General features: G+C 31.0%; 1 protein-coding gene across 1 annotated transcript in view; it reads left to right on the top strand.

Moving 5' to 3' along the window:
- Positions 1-23,357, top strand: part of LOC148310901 (uncharacterized) — a 56,039-nt gene that overhangs the window by 27,558 nt on the left and 5,124 nt on the right. The window contains exons 3-6 of the mRNA XM_088257567.1: positions 3,684-3,824; positions 4,446-4,597; positions 5,590-5,672; positions 21,275-21,440. Coding sequence (XP_088113693.1) covers positions 3,684-3,824; positions 4,446-4,597; positions 5,590-5,672; positions 21,275-21,440 — 542 coding nt within the window. The remainder of the gene's footprint in view (positions 1-3,683; positions 3,825-4,445; positions 4,598-5,589; positions 5,673-21,274; positions 21,441-23,357) is intronic.

The following is a 23,357-nucleotide window of genomic DNA, read 5'->3' as shown; positions in this document are numbered from 1 at the left end:
ACGAAGTTAAAGATCAGATATTGACAATAACCAAAAACCATGCCATTTTTTTATCTTTAATGGTATATTTGATCTTCTCTATTAAAACTTTTATTGGACAACCATAGAATTTAAGAGGTGGGTACCTACATATATAAAAACAGACCTTCATATTTTAAACTTGCTTTCCCAATTTTTGCTTAATGCTGAATTAATCAGCGTATCTAATTTAATCATTCGTGAATAATAGCAGAACTTAAGAGGGGAGTGAAATCATTTAACCTCTCATTTAAAAACTGAAAAATATCTTGCTTTTTCAACACGCAAAAAAACGAAATAATCCACCCGTTTTGTATTTAATTTTTTTATGTATTTCATCATACATATAATAACAAATTACAATAATGTACGATTTTTTCTGTGCCACTGAGTTTTTCTGTGCCAAAGGCTCATTTCACAATACTTTTTTTTTATAAAACTATGACAGTAAATTGTTTATGATATGCAATCAAATACGACAAAGATGTGATCTATTTCAGATCTATCTATCTCAATTATTCATTTATGAATACCTCTTTTATACTTAGTTTTAATTTTTAGTAAGTTGCAAGAAGGATCTAAAATAATTTTTCTACTTTTTTATTATTTCCATTTTCTCTGCGACTCCTATCAAAATCCAATTTTTTCCATACTATTTTATTGAATAGAAACTGCTTTGATGTCGGTTGCAACGAAACCCGGTCGCTGGTCAAATAAATTTATGTGGAAAAAACTATATACTAAGTTGTTATTTTATTCTGTAAAATGCGTTCCGTCAAGAAATGTCAGTGCAAAACTTAAATATTTATTTTGTTACATTTTTTTATATTTCATTTAAGTTTTACTTGGAAAATACCAATATTTCTTAAAATCTATTTTGATACATGTTTCGATGCATTCCTCATCATTTTTAAGATACCTTTTCATTGGAATTAACTCTATTATTGTCATTAGATTTAAATAAGCACTTTAGAAATTATATTTTGTTGTTTTTTTTAATATAGTCATACAACCATATTACGAAGTTGGTATAATAATTTTGAAAAATTTAAAAATGCAGTTTTCATAAAATACTACAATATCTCAAGGACTCTCATAATGACGTAGATGTTGATATAATGAAGATAATGATAATCACTTAAGAAAAAATCACTTTTATTTATTTCACCCTCCCTGGGAATCGAGGCCGGGACGTCCAGTACGGTGGCCGAGCGTGCTGAACATTACACCACGGAAGCCGACATCCTTCTTTAGCACATTCTTCACATCCATAAATTTGGGTTTGAAACTAGCTCGTCTGATTGTTTATTTTATTTTGCTAGTTAAAACATAAACACTATTAAATTTGGAGTAAGGTCTTTAAAATATTATGTTTTGCCCATACCCAAATTAACCAGCTGCCTGACATATATAAAATAGAACCCATTCGAGGATCCAAAATAAATGGTCTGAAAAAATACTTTATGGAAAGATATATATGTAGTGTTTTTAGTCATTTTTTCTTATTTTGTTTTTACCTTATGTTTTTTATATTTTCTCATTTGCTATATTTTCTCATTTTTTATATTTTCTCATTTTTAATTTAAAATGATTCTTACTTTATGATTTTTTTTTTTTTTTCATTTAAATATGCTTCTTATGCCTATTTATTATATCTGTTTATTGTATTTACATTTTGACATGTATTAGTTTTGGTTATTTTTTAAAATCTTTTTTGTATCTATATTATTTGTGTTCCAGTCTTGTTAATCTTAATCCCATATCCCGAAATGAGAAATAAAAATTACTCATCGGGAACATCATATATATGACTTATGTATGTAATATGTTTTGAAAATAAATAAATAAAATAGCGTCGCCAACAAACAAGGAAAAATAACATCGTAGGAAATGTGTAATCTGTAAACTTGGACTCCCATCTTAATTCAAATAACCTTTGAATCGTAAAGATGACGTAGCCGTGTAATATGTTGACGTTGGTAACCTAATTTTTTCAAGACAATCGCCTTTTCAAATAGTGTTTGACACACAAAAAATTATTATTACAATGTAGAGGAAATAAGTATTTTGGCGTAGTTGCGATGATTGTACCTATTTATGTCATATTTCAAGCGAACAGCTATAACAATAGCGAGTGATTTGTGACAGAATCAAGTGCTTGAAATAATGATCATAGCTGAAATTTTTGATAGTTCTTAACTAAAAAATATTTTCACAAATTGATCTGCAGTCACTTTGTGCTGAAATCTATCCATTTTTTATTTAAGTTTTACTTAGTAAATTCCACTATCTGAATAAATCGATATAAAAGTGGTATTTACTAAGCAAATCTTACGTTAAAAATAAAACATAATTTTTATTTGATGCACTCACTTTGTGATTTTCCATTTTATAATTAAAATGTTATTTTGTTTTAAAATCACTAAAAACATTTTGTTATAGCTTAATTATAATGTCTACCGGTTTCGAAGCTAACCGCTTCTTTATCAAGACTGATTAATACTAATCATTAGTATTAATCAGTCTTGATAAAGAAATGGTTAGCTTCGAAACCGGTAGACATTATAATAAGTAATAATAAAATACTTTAAGTGATTTTAAAACAAAGTTATATTTTTATTTTAAAGATAAAACATTTCACAACATTTTGAAGGTGTCCAAATAGTTGTTGAGTTTTCTGCATTTAAGAGTTATTTTTACAACACAGAAGAAGAATAATATGAAAGTCTGAATATTTACAGGGCTTGTGACCTGTCGTAGGCTAGTTAGTTGATCACATTATACACGTCCAACATCCATCATTCTATTTATAAATTTTACGTTTAATTTTTAAAACTCCATGTTTTTATTTTAATACGAAATGTTAAAATTTAACACTGATTTTTAGAGTCCAGTAAATTTTATTTTATTGTTAAAAACACATAAAAATTAAATTAAATTTGTGACAATTTTTTCGCTTCATCCATTATTTTACCCGTAATTGACAATCACGCTATTCAAATTTCAGAAGTCATGAATACATGATACATCTCATCACGTTCCGTGAGTTGAGTTCACAACATCCACCTATAATTGATTCAATTAAAATATAACTTTGTTTTAAAATCACTATAAAATCACTTAATATTTATAGTGATTTTATAGTTAATTTCAATTATAAAATGTAAAATCACAAAGTTATTGTTTCAAATATAAATTATATCTGTAATAGAATTTAGAAAGCGTTTATTTAACAAATACCCTTTTATTTGTTAGCAAGATCCGAACTCGGATTATTTTACATACTGAGAAACGCCTGAAAATCTTATTTTAATCTTATATGCAACTTATACTTTGACCAGTTACTTTATTTACAACATTTTGAGCGTGCCCAAATACGTACATATCGAGTCATACATCAGAAGAAAGTGACCAAGTGCATTTTTTTTTACAAAAACGTGATCATTGACTATTTGAAAACTTACTAGCTTAATATTGCCCTGAAAAATCCCAAAGCGATATAAAACTTGGAAGTATAACATACTGACTTGTTAAAAATGACTAACTGCATTGATGTTTATTTTCTTGCCAAGCAAAAGTGACTTAAATAGCCCTCCTGAACATTTTACGTTTTGTTAGTCACTTTCTCCTGTACGACTACGATATTAAATGATTTTTCGTTTCAGATATAGCATTCACCACTCCTATCATCTGCCGGACGTTTCAACGATGGTGACACCCCCTCAGGAGATCAAGTGCTACAAGGACCAGTCGACCAGCTCGAGGACTTCGCGATCAGTCCAAGTGTGGCCGCCCCCGCCCTACAGGTGATTTTATCATATTAACTGATTATTTTACAAAAAAATATACAAAAATGTTAGTAAAATTAGTATGCATATATATATATATATATATATATATATATATATATATATATATATATATATATATATATATATATATATATATATATATATATATACATCTTTATATATATATATATATATATATATATATATATATATATATATATATACATCTATATATATATATATATATATATATATATATATATATATATATATATATATATATATATATATATATATATATATATATATATATATATATATATATATATATACGCTAGAAACGCTGGAAAATATCGTTTTCATTTTTATCATTTAAGCTTATAACTCGCCCAGATTATTTATTTACAACATTTTGAGTGTGTCCTAATACTTGTTCACAAAGCTGGATTACCTCCAATTAAAGGAGTTATAGGATTAATTGGAGATAATCCAGATTTGTGAACAAGTATTTGAACAAACTCAAATCGTTGCAGTTACATTTTGTTACCCTGTCTGGGCGCTGGGTGTACTAGCTAGCGACGCAGTCACTGTGCCTTACTGTACCCAATGTGAAGATGACTCGATTTGTCCGCACAGATTGAGGGTCCTGCCCCGACGGCTGGCACACAATAGCGGCTGGCGGCCGGCGCTGGGTCTCGCCGGGCGCTGGGCCTTTTCGCAGGTGGGGCTCGCCACCCTAATGCTGCTGTGGGCGCTGGCTGGCGCCGCCGCTTTTCGCTACACTGAAGGTAACAACACCTTACCGCCTAGACCAGTGGTCGGCAACCTTTTCAGACACTACGTGATTTTTTTGTTGTTGATAATCAAGTAAAAGTTTTTTTTTTTTATCACTTTTTAAAAGAAAAATTTTGTATTCATAAAATGTAACATATATGTACATGTAAGTTTAAATATATATTTTTTTAAAGTTTATATGTTAATAGCATTGTTTACTTTTTATAATGGTAATATAATACTCTCCTTCATCGTTCCATTTGTGTAATACCACTTTTAAAAATTAAGAAAAAACTACTTCATGAATACCGGTTTCGAAATAATCATTCTATCATCAGGTCTAGAATAAAATGTAGACCGATGTCTAAGTTTGATCTAAAGTTTGATTAAAAAACATTTTTACTTTAATATTGTTGTTATTTTCATTGATTAATTTTTTTTTTAAATCATCATCATATTTATAAATGTAGGGAGTAATTCAAAACGTCGTAGTAGGTAATTCAATTACCCACGGTTAATAGATTGACGACCACTGTCCTAACTCTTGTCATGCATATATTTTTTTATTTATTTAAAATACTAAAAAAATATTATAATTTAATTTATTTGTTAGACATTTCTACTTTTAATATTCATATATTAATACTAGTTACGCTGTTTCTCTCCAATAAAGAGACTAAGCTCTTGTGCTTGGAGAGGGACTTACACTCATTGTTTATTATTTATACTTATGAATGGTATAAATGTGTGTGTGCAAAGGAATATTTATAATTTGAAAAGTATTCTGAAGATAAAAACAAAGTGCTGAAAAGAAAAATCAATATGGCAAAGTTACTTCAGTTTTTAAGAGGGACTTGGTAATTTAAAATGTCGTTTCTTTGTTTTTTCATACCCAAACAAGTATATTGAGTCGATTTTAAATAAAAAATATTTATACTATTAATAACTTGACAATATACTTGTATTTGTAAAAAAACATAATTTATCTATAATAACATTGTTTTAGGTCCGAGAGAAGATAAAGCTTCATCAGAGATGGTTTCAGAACAAAAGTTTCTAGTCAACGGATTGATGTCCGAACTCATGCAGGTTAGTTTATTACCTACTAAAAAATCAAAAAATATTCATCCCAATTTTTCTATCACAATTGAAAGAAAAGCACCATGATAATACAATATTTCTGTAAATATTAATACAATATTTCTGTAAAAAGAAACTACTAATTTTTATTCTAGAAATATAACAATGATGGTGTTATTGGATTTTTTGATGGATTTTTTTATTGTGTAAAAGTACTTGTTAATTGATTTGGCGTTATTTGTAGAATTCCATTTTAATTTATGTATTAATTTTTAAATCAAACACATGTTTTTTGAGTCTACTAAGTTGTATTTTATTAGAAACATTTGTCACAATATTAATATTTTATGTGTTTTTGTTAATAAAATACAACTTAGTACACTCAATAAAAATCTGTGTTTGATATAAAAATTAATACATAAAAGTACTTGATTAATTTTATCGCTTAGAATCGTCGCTCCAAACAAGGCGTTGGTTGGTTTTCGATTAAAACTATAAATATCCTAAAACACACCTTGAAACTGTCATAAACCTTTCAATGCTTTCCTAAATGTCAACTTTCTTCACTTTCAATTAATGGAAAACGCCGCGAGTGACCAATTCCTTTATTAATTCTATTCGAAATAGAACCGAGGGTAGTCCCATTTTTCCATAAATCTAGATTCGGTTAGCGGACCACTCCTTGTGACCCACTGATTTGTAGAACGACGGTCACCCTAAAACAGTCGGCGCAGTTTTTAATTAAATTATCTTTGTAACAGATTTATATTATCCACTGACACTTCGTGATGGAATTGCATTTTTAATATATTATTAGATTAAAATCAATATTTTTAGCTTTTCCACTTTATTTTTATTTGACCAGCGACCGGGTTTCGTCGTTACCGACATCACCAGTCTGATGATGTCGGTAACGACGAAACCCGGTGGCTGGTCAAATAAAAATAAAGTGGAAAAGCTAAAAATATTGGTTTTAATCTACTAATATATCTTTGTAACGTTTTTTATGTAACTTTATAAAATAACTAGAACTATATAAACACTATCTGCCCATGAATTTCAAACGGCTGTAAAAGACTCATAATTGGACCAGTATCACATGTCTGTCTTTGGTTGATTGGCAGATATTGCTTCCAGCCCCCCAATATACATATATTCAATACAAAAAATTATAAATAAATTAAATAAAAACATCTCATTAATATTTTTGACAAATACCTTGTGGCACATTTTATAAAATAAAACAAGAACAGTGTTTGTAACCACTTTTATTTTTGGTACTTTTCTCCAACCGTTTTCAACAATAACCTTGTCATCTTCAGGGATGGATATGTACTCTAACTGAAACTGGTGGGAGAGAAGTATCAAAAATAAAAGTGGTTTAAAACAATGTTATAAATGTGCCACAAAATATAATATTTGCAAAAAATATTAATGAGATGTTTTTATTTTATTTATTTATTTAACTTTTTGTATAGAATATATGTACATTGGCGGGTTTTTTGCTTAAAGGCAATATCTTCCAACCAACCAAAGACAGACATGTGATACTGGTAGAATTTTGAGCCTTATACAGCCGTTTAAAATTAATGGGCAGATAGCGCTTGTACATTAGAATTTAAGAATAGAAAATACTACAGATTATAACATTTGAATGTACAAATAATTAAGATTAATTCAAATAATTCCAAAGACTTGTTCACAAAATCAAAATGTTGTGAATAAATTATCTGATCAAATTGTAAGCTTAATTAATAAAAATGAAAATTATATTTTCTGGCGTTTCTCATGAGTGTGATTATAATCTAGGATTCGGACCTCACATACTAATTAAAGAGTTTCTGCTCAATAAAAAGCTTCTTTTCATCTCACCAATAGATGTCTCTAGCGGAGTTCTAGTGATTCAAGAATATTGTTTCGAAATCGGTTCATATATCGTAGTCATACAGGAGAAAGTGACCAAGTGCATTTTTTTACAAAAACGCGATCATTGACTATTTGATATCTTACGAGCTTAATGTTGCCCTGAAAAAATCCCAAAGGATTTTAAACTTGGAAGTATAATATATTGACTTGTTAAAAATGACTTACTGCATTGATGCTTATTTTGTTGCCATGCAAAAGTGACTTAAATGGCCCTCCTGAACATTTTACGTTTTGTTAGTTGGTCACTTTCTCCTGTACGACTACGATACATAGAACTTCCAAGAATTTGAGTAGTGCGTTTGTCAATAATGGGTAGAATCGGTAAATGTTACACGTGTGTAAAGTGATCGCTTAGACCAGCCTATGACGGTCGTCAGCCCCGTAAATGCCCAGACTTCCATATTCTTCTTCATCTTTGATGAGATGTCAAAAAATAATAGTTGATTTTTTGTTGTAGAGTGTACAGTATTTTATTCTAATTGCTTTAATTTTAATTCAAGGAATAGTGGTATATACCAAATGAAATTAAAATTAAAACTTTACTACCACAAAGTGACATTCTATTAATATGTTGAAATATCAAAAATAATCTTGATATTTTTTACTCGTCCCTCGATAGGAGTATGAGTGTTAAAATACCAAGTCTTTTGATAGATTGATTGATTATTTTGCAACAGGCGCGGCCATTGAAAAGGTTTTCCGAATGCGGAAAATCCATGGCTGTATTTTAGCACAACCGTTGTGACCTTATGCCGCTCGTTGGGTGTACTTATGTACGGACAGTTAGTACGGTGGCCCTCTCGTCCGAACAGCCTCGCCCTTTTCACTAAGTGCCCTTTGAAAGGTCAGGATATGTATTCGATAAATTGATACATGGGATATTTGTGATTAATGGTCGAATTGAGGGATGAAACGATCTTGTATTACACTTTACCCAACGGTTGACCTAATTTGATATTCTTAAAATAGTGCGCGCATAAATACTTATTAAAAAAATAATAATCCTAATTATATTTATTTCGTAGTCATACAGGAGAATGTTACCAAGTGCATTTTTTTCACAAAACCGTGGTCATTGACTGTTTGATATCTTACTAGCTTAATATTGCCCTGAAAACATCTCTAAGGATTTTAAACTTGTAAGTATAATATATTGACTGGGTAAAAATAACTAACTGCATTAATATTAGTTTTCTTGCCAAGCAAAAGTGACTTAAATGGCCCTCCTGAACATTTTACGTTTTGGTAGTTGGTCAATTTCTCCTGTACGACTACGATTTGTTAAATATCCAGTATCGAACAGATTAATTGAAACAAAACTTTTTTAGTTTTATTTTCGTAAAAAGTTTTGTAAAATCTTTGTTTATTAGTTATATCACAAGTTATGTAATATTTTATATGATCACATTTGGACTGAATCAAAAATTTTACTCTTCTTAGCATCTATTATATATATATATATATATGCATTTCGGCACGTGGATGCCATTCTTCCGTCTCGGAACCATACCTGAATTATGGATAAAATGAGCTTTTCCACCGTAGTGCAATCAAATTTAGAAAGCCGATTCTCACAGATTGCCGATAGATTCTCAATTAAGTTTATGTCTGGCAAAATTCTTGACCAGTCCAACACAGTTCATTGTTTTTGTGTGAAGAATTTCATTATTTTTTTTTAATTTGTGGCAGGGGGTTAAATCCTAATTAATTAAAACACTTGTTTTTTACTACATGATTATTATATTGTTACGACTAGTTTCGGAGGCAAAATGCATCCATTTCCGGGTTTGAATATATACATGAATATGAAATTTTATATTCAAACCCGTTACAAAATATAATTCTCAAGTGGTTCAAAAACAAGTGTTATATTTGTAATTTTCGGAACAATAAATAAAATTATAAAAGTATGTCTTATGCTGTAATTTTTTTTAATGTTTCAATGTGGTGACAATGAATTTTTTTATTGTTATGAATTTAAGTCATTTTAAAATCGCCCATTATCATGTCCTCTGTACACAAATTCAAATGACAATATCCTTCCGTGGATTTGAAAGCATGACATTTAAGTCAAGTCACACCCATTTCTTAAATTAATTTTCTTTTCACCTTAACACGCTTAGTGAAGCGAACCCTCTAGGGCAGTGTTTCCCAATCAGTGGTGCGCGAATCTCCATGGGTATGCGTAAATTGCATCAAAATTGGTTCATGTATATAGAACTTCCAAGAATTTGAGTAGTGTGGTTGTCAATAATGGGTAGAATTGGTGAATGTTACACGTGTGTAAAGTGATCACTTAAACCAGCCTATGACGGTCGTCAGCCCCGTAAATGCCCAGACTTTCATATTTCTCTTCATCTTTGATGAGATGTCAAAAAATAATAGCTAGTTTTTTTGTTGTAGAGGTATTTAATACATTCTTATAAGCTTTGTGAGAATTGCAAACGTCATTGCAAGTTGACAGACGTTTAATTCTCTCACGTGAATGTTTTCGAGGTGAATAATTTATTACCCCCACTGCCGTGTCAGGGTTAAAGACGCCCATTGACTTTTTAAAATACATCCTATGTCTTTTATACCGAGTACAGGGTGATTTCAAACTGGAGTTCTAATTATTTCTTTACGTCATTAAATACCTTTTTTTTAACATTAAAAATCCTATGAGATCTTAGAAACTGAAATCTACGATCCTGCCAACATAGAAAAAAGTTAACTGACTAAACACAATAATTATTCATAATTTAAGCTCTAAATTATTTTATCACCGTCTCGAGGGGTTTAATTTAAAGTTTTTGTGGCATTTTGTGATTTATCTTAAAAATTAATCTGGACTGAAAATGGGGAAACTTTTTTTTGGGTAAAAGAACCCATAAACGATTGAATATATAATATGTATATATATATATATATATATATATATATATATATATATATATATATATATATATATATATATATATATATATCGTAGTCATACAGGAGAAAGTGACCAACTGCAGTTTTTACAAAAACGTGATTATCAACTATTTGACATCTTACTAGCTTAATACTGCCCTGAAAAAAATCCCAGAGCGATTTTAAATTTGGAAGTATAATATTTTGACTTGTTAAAAATGACTAACTGCATTGATGTTCATTTTCTTTACAAGCAAAAGTGACCAAGTGACAGTTTGACATTATTGCCTGTTGTAACAATTTTCAACGCCATGAAGTTAGTTAAGTTCTGTATGAAACATTTGACATTTAAATGTTTCTAGAGAAACAAAGTGACTAAATTCGAAGTCAAATGGCCAGTAGAGGTAAATTATTGATGAAAATGTGTAAAGAGAGATCTATATAATGTACATGAATTAAGATTTGACTATATGTTAGATCTCAAATCTTCTTCTAACCCTTATCCGCAACTAATGGTGCATATGGCACTGCATCTTATTGATGCAGTGTTATCTTGATCGTTACTTACATGAAGGCAAGATGATCACTCCTGCGCTCCAGGGACCAGTCCAGGGTAATATGAAATAAATATTATAGTGTAAAATCACTAATATTTATTTTCACCTCCCCTGGGAATCGAACCCGGGACCTCCAGCACGGTAGCTAAACACGCTTACCATTACACCACGGAGGCATACACAGATCTCAAATCACTTGCCAAAAACATGACAAAAAACTCGATAAAAATAAAGACAGCGAAATTGTTTCATGGCTGCAAATTAAATGCTTGCAAATTAAATGCTTGTCAAGTGTGCTCATAAGCACACTTGACCAGGAAAAAATGCATTAGTATTCGTACAACGAAGATTTTAAAATTCTGTCAGTATTTGGGTGAGGATTTTCAGTAATTTTTCCTCCATTAAATTATTTATACAAAGAAGAACTAAGAAAAAGAAGAAAGATTTGCTGGTAATACTGGTGCAATTCCACGGGAATAGGTATGGGCGGCACAGATCACTTTGTGTCAATATTAAAGAAGACAGAGCACCAGAACCAAACTTAGATTCTGAATCTGGTTCAGAATAATACTTCTTTACTTTTTGTATATTTAATAAAAAAATGTTATTTAAAAAAAATGTCATGTTACTAGCTAGTTTATTTTCCAAAAAAGGTTCTTTCTTAATTTAAACTAATAAAACAAAATGCTTTGAAATAAACTTTTGTATCTGTAACTAACGTTTCCAATCTCATTTTAAGAATCAAAAGTGACTATCTGAATTTTTTCATAGATATTTGCCTGGGAAAAGTGACCAAATTCTTTAAGTAATTTTAAAAACTTTAGGATGTAAATTTTCTAAAATATTATTTACTCATTTCAATATAAGCAAACACCTCTTTTCACACAAAAATAATCACAATCGTGAATACATTATTTCTTTGTTTTTAATTGATGACAAAAGTGTAAAAACGGTTAAATGGCCCTCCTGAACATTTTACGTTTTGTCAGTTGGTCACTTTCTCCTGTACGACTACGATATATATATATATATATATATATATATATATATATATATATATATATATATATATATATATATATATATATATATATATATACAACAAAAAACACACATTTGTAATATGTTTCATTTTATAATGCTTGTGAAACAAAGAAAATATTAAAGACCTACGAAATAACAATGCAATCGAAAATGTTATGTAGCATCTAGTAGCATGCCGTCCGCCATGAACAATGATTAGTATTACGTATATTGCTGTTCCGTTCAACAGATGGAGCTGTTATTGCGTTAAAAAAAGGTGTTTTTCTAAAAATATAAACTCATATAAAAACACGCGCGTATTCGAATCCAAAGTTGGTGTCGAAATTTCAAGGCATTCGGTAAATTCTTCTTCTAACACTTATCCGCACCCAATGGTGCATAAGGCACTGCATTGTATAGAAGCAGTATTATCCTGATCGTTAAATACACGAAGGAAAGGTGATTAACCTTCCGTTTCAGGTACCTTTCCAGGGTCATATTAAATAAATATTAGACTGAAAAATTACTAATATTTATTTTGACTCTGTTGGGAATAGAACCCGGGACCTCCAGCATGGTAGCCTAGCGCGCTAGCCACTACACTATGGAGACAGACAGATGGAGGCACTGTGGAGGGAAGGAGACTTTACACGTGTCGGGTTGTGGTCCCATGATTAGTGTCGCGGACTCTTAAGTCAGAGTTTCTCGGTTCGAACCCACTCTACCACAATTTGATACCTATTTCTAATAATGAGCCGCTAAGGCTCACAGAAATAGTATGAAGTTGAAATATTTGTGTAAATAATAAAAATATTTCTCTTTTTTTTTTAAATACAAGTGTTGTAACAAGATGTAAAGTGTGCAATGTGATATTGTTTTACGTGCATGTTTTTTACCACCCTGTAGTGGAAGGGGTAACATTATCTTGGTCCGTCACGCAAACTGTCCTGACCTCGCTTGGCCACCCTGTAACTTGTATTCTCTTCCCGATATGCCCCCCTAATTTCTCAAAAGTGCTAAGGTGCTTTTTCGAAAACGTAATAAAGCTTTATATGTATGTATATATATATATATATATATATATATATATATATATATATATATATATATATATATATATATACACATATATATATATATATATATATATATATATATATATATATATATATATATATATATATATATATATATATATATATATATATATAAATATATAAATATATTTTTTTTTATTTTTTTTTTATTCATTTCATATATTTACATTTTTATTTATAACATAATACATTTGAATCATTTATACATATGGAGAACTTTTATTTTTCGATTCGCTGTGCCTCTCCATAAAAGAGACTGTGCTCTTGTGCATCTGCAAATGTATAGAGCTTTAATTTTTTTAAAGTATTTTTATATCATCTATTTTATTTTTATTTTTTAGGGAGTTTATTGAAATGTTTGATTGCCAAATATTTGAAGTTTTGCTGAAATTGCTTGGTGTAGGTGTATTTTGGAGTAGAAAAATCGTTTGAGAATCTCGATGATAAATTTTTTGTTAAATTTGAATAATTGTCACCCTTTAGTATTTGAAAAATTGCGTTTTTTTTATAAATGGATTCTATATTTGGGACTTGAAATTTTTAAATAATCATTTTGTTGGATATATGTTTTTTTTCAAAATAACTTTAAGTTAAAGTTAGTATACCTATATACTTATACATATAAATTATAATAGTATGTGTTGACAGCTAACATTGAAGTGAACACACGGTAAACGGTCGATATCGAAGCAAGTATACCCATTGCATTGCAGCGAATGTGACGGACCTTGTTCTCTCAGGGTGGAAAATCAATCGTGTAATTGGATCGGTCTTCGAAACTATCACCCCCTATTTTTAAGCCGCTCGCGTTCAAACAAGTCTTTAAAAATCGGCGGTCACGTTTTAAAAAGAATAACACGTTTGTAACATACAAAACATGCCAACAATATATTACTGGGAATGGATTCGAATCTAAGAGATACCTGGTACAAATAAACAATTTGAAAGGAAGAACTATATACAAAAATGCTAATTTAGGACGGCTAGCAAATAAACAGGAATTGAATGTTAAATTAATTCATTTTGGTTATAAAACAATCAATTATCACCGTAATTTAAACGCCAATATAATAATAGTAATTCATTAAAGTTATATATTATAACGGAATGCCCAGAAAATGTACTATATCCCAGCAAAAGCGGCATATTTTTAACTTAATATTTACCCGCTATAGAGCAGAAATTTCTATTTTCACATTTCGAGGAAAGGGTATTGTTTAATATTTTTTTAAATATAGTAAATATTTTTCAAATGGAAAAAAAACGTCAGGTTATACCTAAAAAAGATCTGTTGCACAGTAAAAAGTTCAATAAGTGGGTTGATATTTATTTTAAATACATTTCATAATAATTTTTTAACTTTATAATCGACCTCCTGAAAAATCAAGTTTTTTTTTTAAATATGACGTTGTTGAAAGGAAAGAGCGATATGTGGAGGTCCTCACTGAAACGTTACATTTCCATTATAAATGATTTTAAGTAATCAGGAGTTCTAGCTTGTAAAATTGTTACGTTTTTTGCGATTTAAATGATTTCATATTGGTTTAACACAGATTGGTCACGTTTTGTCGCAACTTTAATTAAGATTTCAAAAGAATACATTAAATATTGTAGAACAGATTTGCATTTAAAGAATTTTTCGTGCAATATTGGAAATTCAACTTTTTGGTGAGGACCTCCACATATACTATATGTATGATCGTTACATAAAAATAAAAAAGAGCTTTGATTTTTATTGTATTTATTATTATTATATTATTTGATGAATAAGCTGTATAATAATCCTAAAAAAATTAAATAAATAAATTTAAAAAAAAAACGTAATTTTTTCTAACATAGATGAAGAAGAATATGGAAGTCCAGACATTTACTTCAACCGTCATAGGTCATTTGATCATAGGCTTAGTTAAATGATCATTCTTTCTGATTGACAACCACGCTACAATTTTTTTTGGAACTCCCAAGTTATATGATCAGTACACATGAGTTCACAATAGCCATCAATGTTGGATTGAGAAAGCTTTTATTTGGCAGAGATCCTTTTATTTGTAGGAAGAAAACCTTACTACTTTCAAGTATTTTAAACACTCAAAGTCCGGTCAGGGAGTTGGAATAATCGGCGGGTATGTATGAGGAGATGCATGAACGTGGAAGGGACGAAGAATGTTGGCAAAGACAGATTGGTGTGGCGTTCTATTCTCTCTGCCTACCCTGCGGCATGATATCCTGTAGTATATATTTAAAGTCAAATGCGAATTTCAAATGGTTGTATAAAGTGTTTTAATGTGTTTCAATAGCTAAAATTTTGGTTAATTCAAGCTAGTTGTATTGCCAGTACCTAGGAGGTACCTACATTAGTTTTTCCATATTATTTCATTTTCCTTAAGTAGGTATTAAACAATTCAGACACGCGACAACATGAAAACTAATTTATGTACTATACCGTTTTGTGCACAACTTTCCTTTCTTCGGATCAACTTTTTTGGACGACAATATATTTTGCCATTGATGAAGGTCGTAAAGACAGAAATTATAAAGTAATATAATACAAACTTGTGTCAGGCGGAGACATTTTGCACCGTTATAAAGGTTTTTTCACCTCAAATTGGAGGTTTTACAAACCAAATTGGACGTTTATCGAAAAAAAAGAAACTTTTATCAAACAAATTGAACGTTCACCAAATCAAATTGAACGTTAATAAACCAAATTGGACGCTTATCCAATTAAATCGAACGTTTATCAAATAAATTGGACGCTTACCAAATTAAATTGGACGTTTATCAAAACAAATTGGACACTTACCAAATTAAATTGGACGATTATCAAAACAAATAGGACGTTTAAAATCAAATTGGACGATTTACAAAACAAATTGGACATTATTAAAAAGTTGGAGTTTTCAAATATATATTCATTTTAGTACTATGTACATATACCGTCAGTGTGAATGCCTGCCCTCATATTTTATTCTTAAGACTAGCAAGTGCGTTAGTCGTCAGGTCGGCAAGCCTGCGCGGCGCCCTGTCATAGTCTGCGCGCGCGATGTGCACTCGAGTTTTCAGACAAGATTTTCAATATTACTTTGAATTATTGGCACTCCTTTGAATTTATTTTTTGAAAATTCTTACTTATTTATAAAATACAATATGACGTCCAATTTGATTTTAAAGGCGTTCAATTTGGTTTTTTAAAACGTCCTATTTGGTTTAAATAAAATTGAATCTCGATTTTGATATGTAAGGTATCCAATTTAATTTGTAAGGCGTCCAAATTGGATGCGTTACGTCCAATGGGTTTTGAGAGGCGTCCAATTAGGTTTGTAAAACATCCGATTTGAAGTTAAATACCTGTAACACACATGGGTAATAAATTTGAAACCTTCAAAAATTTTATTTATTATTTTTAAAACTTCTGTATTTACCGCTGTTCCGTGACAACTTTACGTGTCGGACACCCTGAAAATATTTGCATTTTCTTGCGCCATTTTAATATCGTCGCGATTAAATTTTAGCGTGATCAAAAAGACGAAACTTTGACGATAGTTTACCGAATTGCCCGATGTCGGGCAAATAAAATTTAACGGCGAACGGTTAAACATACCGGGGTAAAGTTAGCGGTGGTTTTATATCTGTTGGGTTTTTCGGGTATGCGACAGTCGCACGGTTGCATAAATTCTTTGAAAGTTTAGTTTAACTTAAATAGTGTTTTGTCGCATGCGGATAAAGTGATATTTACTGGATGAGTTAAATCTTAAATACCTGTATCGTGACTGATAAAAAAAATATTATAGCTGTCTCAGCTTGATATGAAACCCCTATCGTTCTTTTTATATGAAAGATAATGGAAGTCTGAGCATCACAGGGCTCACGAAAGTGTATTAATTTATGTTTTTTGCATCACATGTAAAACCAGTGACGAAAAAACACGCACGTCAATACGAGATCAAGTATTTCAAATGTACGAGGAGATGCATGAGTGTGGAGAAGAGTCGAAGATTGTTTGCGAAGACAGATATGGCGTTCTATTCTCTCTGCTTACCCCTGCGTTGCAATCTTACCCTATCAACCTCTATATTTACCCCTAAATATATTTTTCTCGTTAGTTTTAATTTTCATCTGTCGAAAACATCTGTAAGTTTTCGAAACTAGTCGTGTACAAAAATAAAACTCATAACGTGGTTACACGTGTTTAATTTTTAAAACATAATCAACGTGTCATTCCACAAAGTTAATGCCGAATCAATAATATTTTTTGTGTTTTTTTCTTAAATTAACATGTCGCTCACTCCTTTCAAGAACGTCATAAATAAAAAAAAACTAGATTTTTCAGGATAACGTTTTTTAAGCTTAAAAATATAAAACAATGTATTAAAAATAAGTTTCAAGCCACTTATTGAACTTTTTACTGTGCAACAGATCTTTTTAGGTAAAACCTGAAGGTTTTTTCTGCATTTAAAAAATAATTAAACAGTACCTTTTATTCAAAATGCAAAAACAACACTTTCTGCCCTGTAGCGGGTAAATATTAAGTTGAAAATATGCCGCTTTTGCTGGGATATAGTACATTTTCTGGTCATTCCGAAAACATGCATAACTGAAAATTGACGATTTTTTAGTTATGACGTTCTTGAAAGGAGTGAGCGATGTATATAATTCATTTAATTTATTTTTTAGGATTTTGATGCCTTCAATTTTTTTACATGTATTAATGAGACCATATTTCCATTCCGGATACCGGAATTTTTGTAAAGAACTGCAAGATTTTTCGTCCGAGAAAAAAAAACAAATCTTTCAATCGTTTTATTTGTTATAATTAGCATCAAGCACTAATGGCTTGTTCAATTACTAACTACATTGTTGATTCGTGCCTCAAGCGATTACAATTTTTATTGGTTTGTTATTATAACATCGCTCACTCCTTTCAACAACGTCACATATCAAAAATCGCAAATTTTCATTTGTGTATGTTTTCGGAATGCCCAGAAAATGCACTATATCCCAGCAAAAGAGGCATATTTTTAACTTAATATTTACCCGCTACATGGCAGAAAGTGTTGTTTATGCATTTTGAAGAAAATATATTGTTTAATTATTATTTTAAATATACAAAATATTTATCAAATGGATGAAAAACATTCAGGTTTTACCTAAAAAGATCTGTTGCACAGTAAAAAGTTCAATAAGTGGCTTGATATTTGTTTTTAACGCATTTTATCATATTTTTAAACTTTAAAAACGATCTCCTGAAAAATCTTTTTTATATATGACGTTGTTGAAAGGAGTGAGCGATATAGCAAAGGTGAGTATGCGGTGTTCTCCTTATAGGAATACATATCAAACAATTTAGTTGTATTAATTTTAACGAGTGTGCGTGATCGCTTTCGTCGTAAATTTAGCCTTATACTGTTTAAAACTTACTTATGACGTGACGTCATTAGAGCCAATTCCAAGATCATAAGGATAAGTGTGGCTTTACATTTCAAAAGCAGACTCATCCGAAATGGATGAATTTGAGAAAAACAACTTTTTTGTTTCTGTTACAGTTGATTTTTTAACTTGTTTATTAAACACCGTGTTTTAGGGTAAGACTGAGAAAATAAAAATAAAATTGTATTTTTTATTTTACCAAAATTATATGTAAATAAAAGCTAACATTCACCCCCCTTTCACCCTATCTTTCTTCAGTGAAGTGTCGTTTGAAAGTAAAAGTACGTCTACACGAAACTTTTGATAAAATGAAAAGAAAAAAAAATCTTCTTTGAATTTTTTTTTATTTTTTTATTTATTTGATTGGAATCTGTTTTAAGAATGTGGAACGAATTATACTACTGAACTTTCAGTCTCCTTCTGAAATATGTTGTTATTAAACACCTACTCTAGTTAAGCTATTTTTAAATGGGAAGATTTTTTTAACGTCATTATAAGAAAAAAAAATCAGAATTTTTTACCGACAGCGATTGTCAACTTATTCATGTAAAAGAACACGGATAACTCTAAATACTCTTATATAAGATTTTATCTTTAATTATTTTATTTTTCATCTCACCAATAGATGCCTCTAGTGAAGTTCTATAGAACTTTCAAAAATTTGAGTAATGTGGTTGTCAATAATGGGTAGAATTGGTGAATGTTACACGCGTGCAAAGTAATCACTTAAAACAGCCTATGACGGTCGTCAACCCCGTAAATGCCCAGACTTCCATATTCTTCTTCATCTTTGATGAGATGTCAAAAAATAATATGAAAATAACTCCTGTAATTGGAGATAATCCAGATTTTGTGAACAAGTATTTGGACACACTCAAATAATATGAAAATAACTCCTGTAATTGGAGATAATCCAGATTTTGTAAACAAGTATTTGGACACACTCAAAATGTTGTAGGAAAAATATATTTATATAAGAATTTTTGGCAAGAGACAGGGTTTTTTTTTCTGCACTCTCTGTAGTAATGTGGTAGGATCTTTACAGTTGTTTATATGTATATGTTTATATTGATTAAGTATGGTAAACAAAGAGAAGAATGGAATTACATTTGAAAAGTGTATTAGTTCACACCTGTTATAGTTTCCACCACCCTACACCTACACCCTACACCATGGGTGGCCAACATTTTCTGTAGCTGGGCCAGATTTTAGAAAAGAGGGCCGTTAAACAAAATTTATTTTATTATTTAAAGCAAATAAGAATCATTACATATCAGGCATGTTAGCTTATAATAATAGTTTATAGTCCATTTGTCTTAAAAACTTCTCAGTTCTTCTGTTACTCTTCTCTTCTTTAGTCCAACATTTTATTACTTGACGCCATTATGGGTCTTGAAATTGTCAGGATAGTGAAATACTCCCATATATGGGATATGATACGAACTACGAACGATGGAATGTTCTTTTGGTGGTTTTGTGTACACTAAAGGAAAAAATGTGTGATTTGCTCCGCGGACCGCAAGTAGACACCCGGAGGGCCGCATGCGGCCCACGGTCCGTGGGTTGGCCACCCTTGCCCTACACTATTATGATAAAGTAAGCAAAGAGCTTATTATGTTACTTTCATCGTGTAAACAAGCAAGGTTGAATGAACCGTAATCAAAATGTGGACAACTTTTCGTCTTGTTCTGCGCATGACGTCACCCGTAAGGCATACAAAATTACAGAAATGTGACATTACCAATAAATCTGTAAAAATATGAATTTACTTGCGGTTATTTAACGCTAATGGTGTAAAAAAGTTGACTTGACCATATTGGATGTACTGATGTCACTTAACAATTTTTTAAACCTCTAGGCACATTACAAGTTTATTAAAATACTAAAATTATTAAGATTTAAACGCTAATTTGAAACAGTGATTTTACACTCTAATATTTATTGATTGTCACCTTAGACTGATACCTGAAGGGCAGAACTGATCACCTCGCTTTCATTCAGTTGATCATCAAGATAACACTGCGACGTTGCGACGTAGTACCCTATGCACCTGGTACCTGAAGCGAAGGGCTGATCACCTTTCCTTCACGTGTTAACAATCAAGATAACACTGCGTTTACATATCAATCATAATAACGTGCACTATGCACCATCGGGTGCGGATGAAGTTTTGAAGGATCTTTGATTTAACTTCTTTTTTATTTTTAGTACACTGTTATTTTTTATCTTATGTTCTGACTTTTTATTATTTCATTGTATTTTATATGATGTACAATATATCGTGGGTATACTTGCAACAAAAACGTTAACTCTAAAATCCCTTTTCTTTAAAGCTTTTAGCCTGCATAAAATACCTGCTTTTAAACTTAAAGTTGAATTTACTTTCAAAAACCACATATTTAAGACATTTCAAACTACTTAGTGTATTTTGCCAGTTTATAGAATGTTGAAAACGTTATAATATGCATCATTCAGTCAAAATTGCATATTTTCGAGTAAACGTTTTTTGCCAGTACACCCGCGATGTAATCTATATGTTATATGAACCTTAGAGGCTTGCACGCTTCACCTCGAGGTTTATTTTAAAGATAAACTAAAACATGATTTACGCCCCGAGTTGATAGTTGAGTTCGGCTCAACATTGGCGTTTAGTTTTTTCCACAAGTTAATAATTGTCTGGTTGCAGAGTGACCGTGACGAGGGCCAATGGCGGGACACGATAGAGAAGTACCTCTTCAGGCACGAGGAGGCCCTGTCTGGCGGGGGCGGAGGCTCCACGAGCCCCACGCAGGGGCAGGTCTGGTCGCTGCCGGGCTGCGTCCTGTTCGCGGTGTCGCTCATCACCACCCTAGGTGAGCCCCCAGTCTTGGCCTACTTCTTTCTCCTTTGTAGTCAAGATATGATACACGGTGTCTGCTTATCTATGCCATGGCATGCCATTATGACTGATATTAACCTATTCTTCCGTATGGTTGCTCATGGACGTGCAAACAAAACATTCCTTAAAGGAGTATGGGTGACCATGAACGTCCGTGCGTATAACTAAAGCTTGGTGACATTATTTTCTAAAATGACACTTGAACTGCCATCCGTGGTTGTATTCATGGGTTTTCTTTGACAGCGTCATAACGATGATGTCATTTAACCTTTACAGGAGTACAATAATTGGTTTGTTGGGTTGAATATCCAAAATAAAACAAGTTGAATTGAATTCTACATTTATTTATGCATATGTTAATACGTGACGCGTTTCGTCTTCTTAGGACATTATCAAACACTGGTGTTTGATAATGTCCATGTGTTAACATATATATATAAATAAATGTAGAATTCAATCCAACAAACCTTGTTTTATTTTGGATATATTACCCAACAATTCAATATGGAATTCTACCAACTGTCTGCAGTTACAATAAATATACAATAATTGGGGTCCGACTTTCTCTGGGCAGTGGATTTTTTTTTATTTTAAATATGTTTTTTTTAAATAAAATCTTATTATGAAGATGGAAATTATGTAAAAATAATTTAAATAAAAAATAAAGGTCACCATCTCTAGGTTTTATTTTATGACAAAGTTAAATACAAATATCCACAGATTTCGTTACTATACAAATTAAATCATACCAACTGACAGACGGACTTCGACATTCATGAACGTCGATACTCCTTTGAGGAAAATTCGCACCAACGTTCATTTTCGTCGTACTCCAGGAAAGGTTAAATTTTGTTCAATGTAAAAAGTAAAATGTAGTAAGTATAACAGAAAAATAATCTAAAGTGTGGTGTATTAGTAAAGACGAAGAAAACCCATGAAATAAAACATCTTTAATTCTTATGTAAATCATGTTTACTCGTGTAAATAATTTTTTTATAATTTTTAAAAAAATATTTTGATATAAAATTACAAAAAGTAAAAATTAAAAACTAAAAAAACACTACCCAGACATAGTTTTACCTGCAGAAATTCACTCACGGACTGGTTAAAAAGACTTTCAATTTTATTTTCTAAGTTACAACAAAATGATAGTTTTTCAATAGTAGTCGCTAACGTAATGTAATTTTAATTAATCTTATTTGTTGGTAATATTTTAAGATTTATTTCTGTAATATCTATCTCACTAATGAATTTTAGAGAGGGAGAATAACATTTTTACACCTGTCCTGTGTAATGTGTAATATTCTAGTCTTCACCAATTTTGTATGGTATTATTCATGGAATGGCCTCGGACGCCACACAGAGTGGCTGCTTTGTAAGCCCGCTCCATCAGTTAATTAATTTCTGGCGGATATTTGCATCCAAAATCCGTAAAATTTTACATATTTATAAGTGTTGTGTCTGGTGACAATATAAATTTGTAAAAGTGTAAAGATTCCTTATGGTAGTAGTGTAAAGTGAAGAATTATATGTTCCATAATTCTGAACCAAGAATTTGAGGCGTATGAGCGCCCCGGAATTCCTTTCCAAATCCGAACATCTGGGATACCGCCGGCGAAAGCGGAGATTTGTTTGGAAAGGGATGCAAAATCTTGGATGCAATCTCCAATCCGTCGCTACATCCGAAGCTACAACGTTTAAGAAATGGAACGCCGAGAGGGATGGAGACGATACACGTGTGCCCAGTATGGACCCCCCCCACACCCCCGCCCCTACCCCGCTGTTGACCGTCATAAATTAAATTAAATAAACAAAAAAGTGAAAATAAACAGTGAACGTTTTAGGTTAGACCATAAACTTAAACAATATATTATAAACAGTGTGTTAAGGG

The sequence above is a fragment of the Brachycentrus maculatus genome, unplaced genomic scaffold, assembly GCF_059751285.1.
Source record: "Brachycentrus maculatus isolate JH-2025_06_01 unplaced genomic scaffold, ASM5975128v1 h1tg000085l, whole genome shotgun sequence".
In the NCBI taxonomy this organism is placed as follows: Eukaryota; Metazoa; Arthropoda; class Insecta; order Trichoptera; family Brachycentridae; genus Brachycentrus; species Brachycentrus maculatus.
The sequence above is the reverse complement of the archived record's forward strand: the minus strand, read 5'-3'. Positions and strand labels throughout refer to the sequence as shown.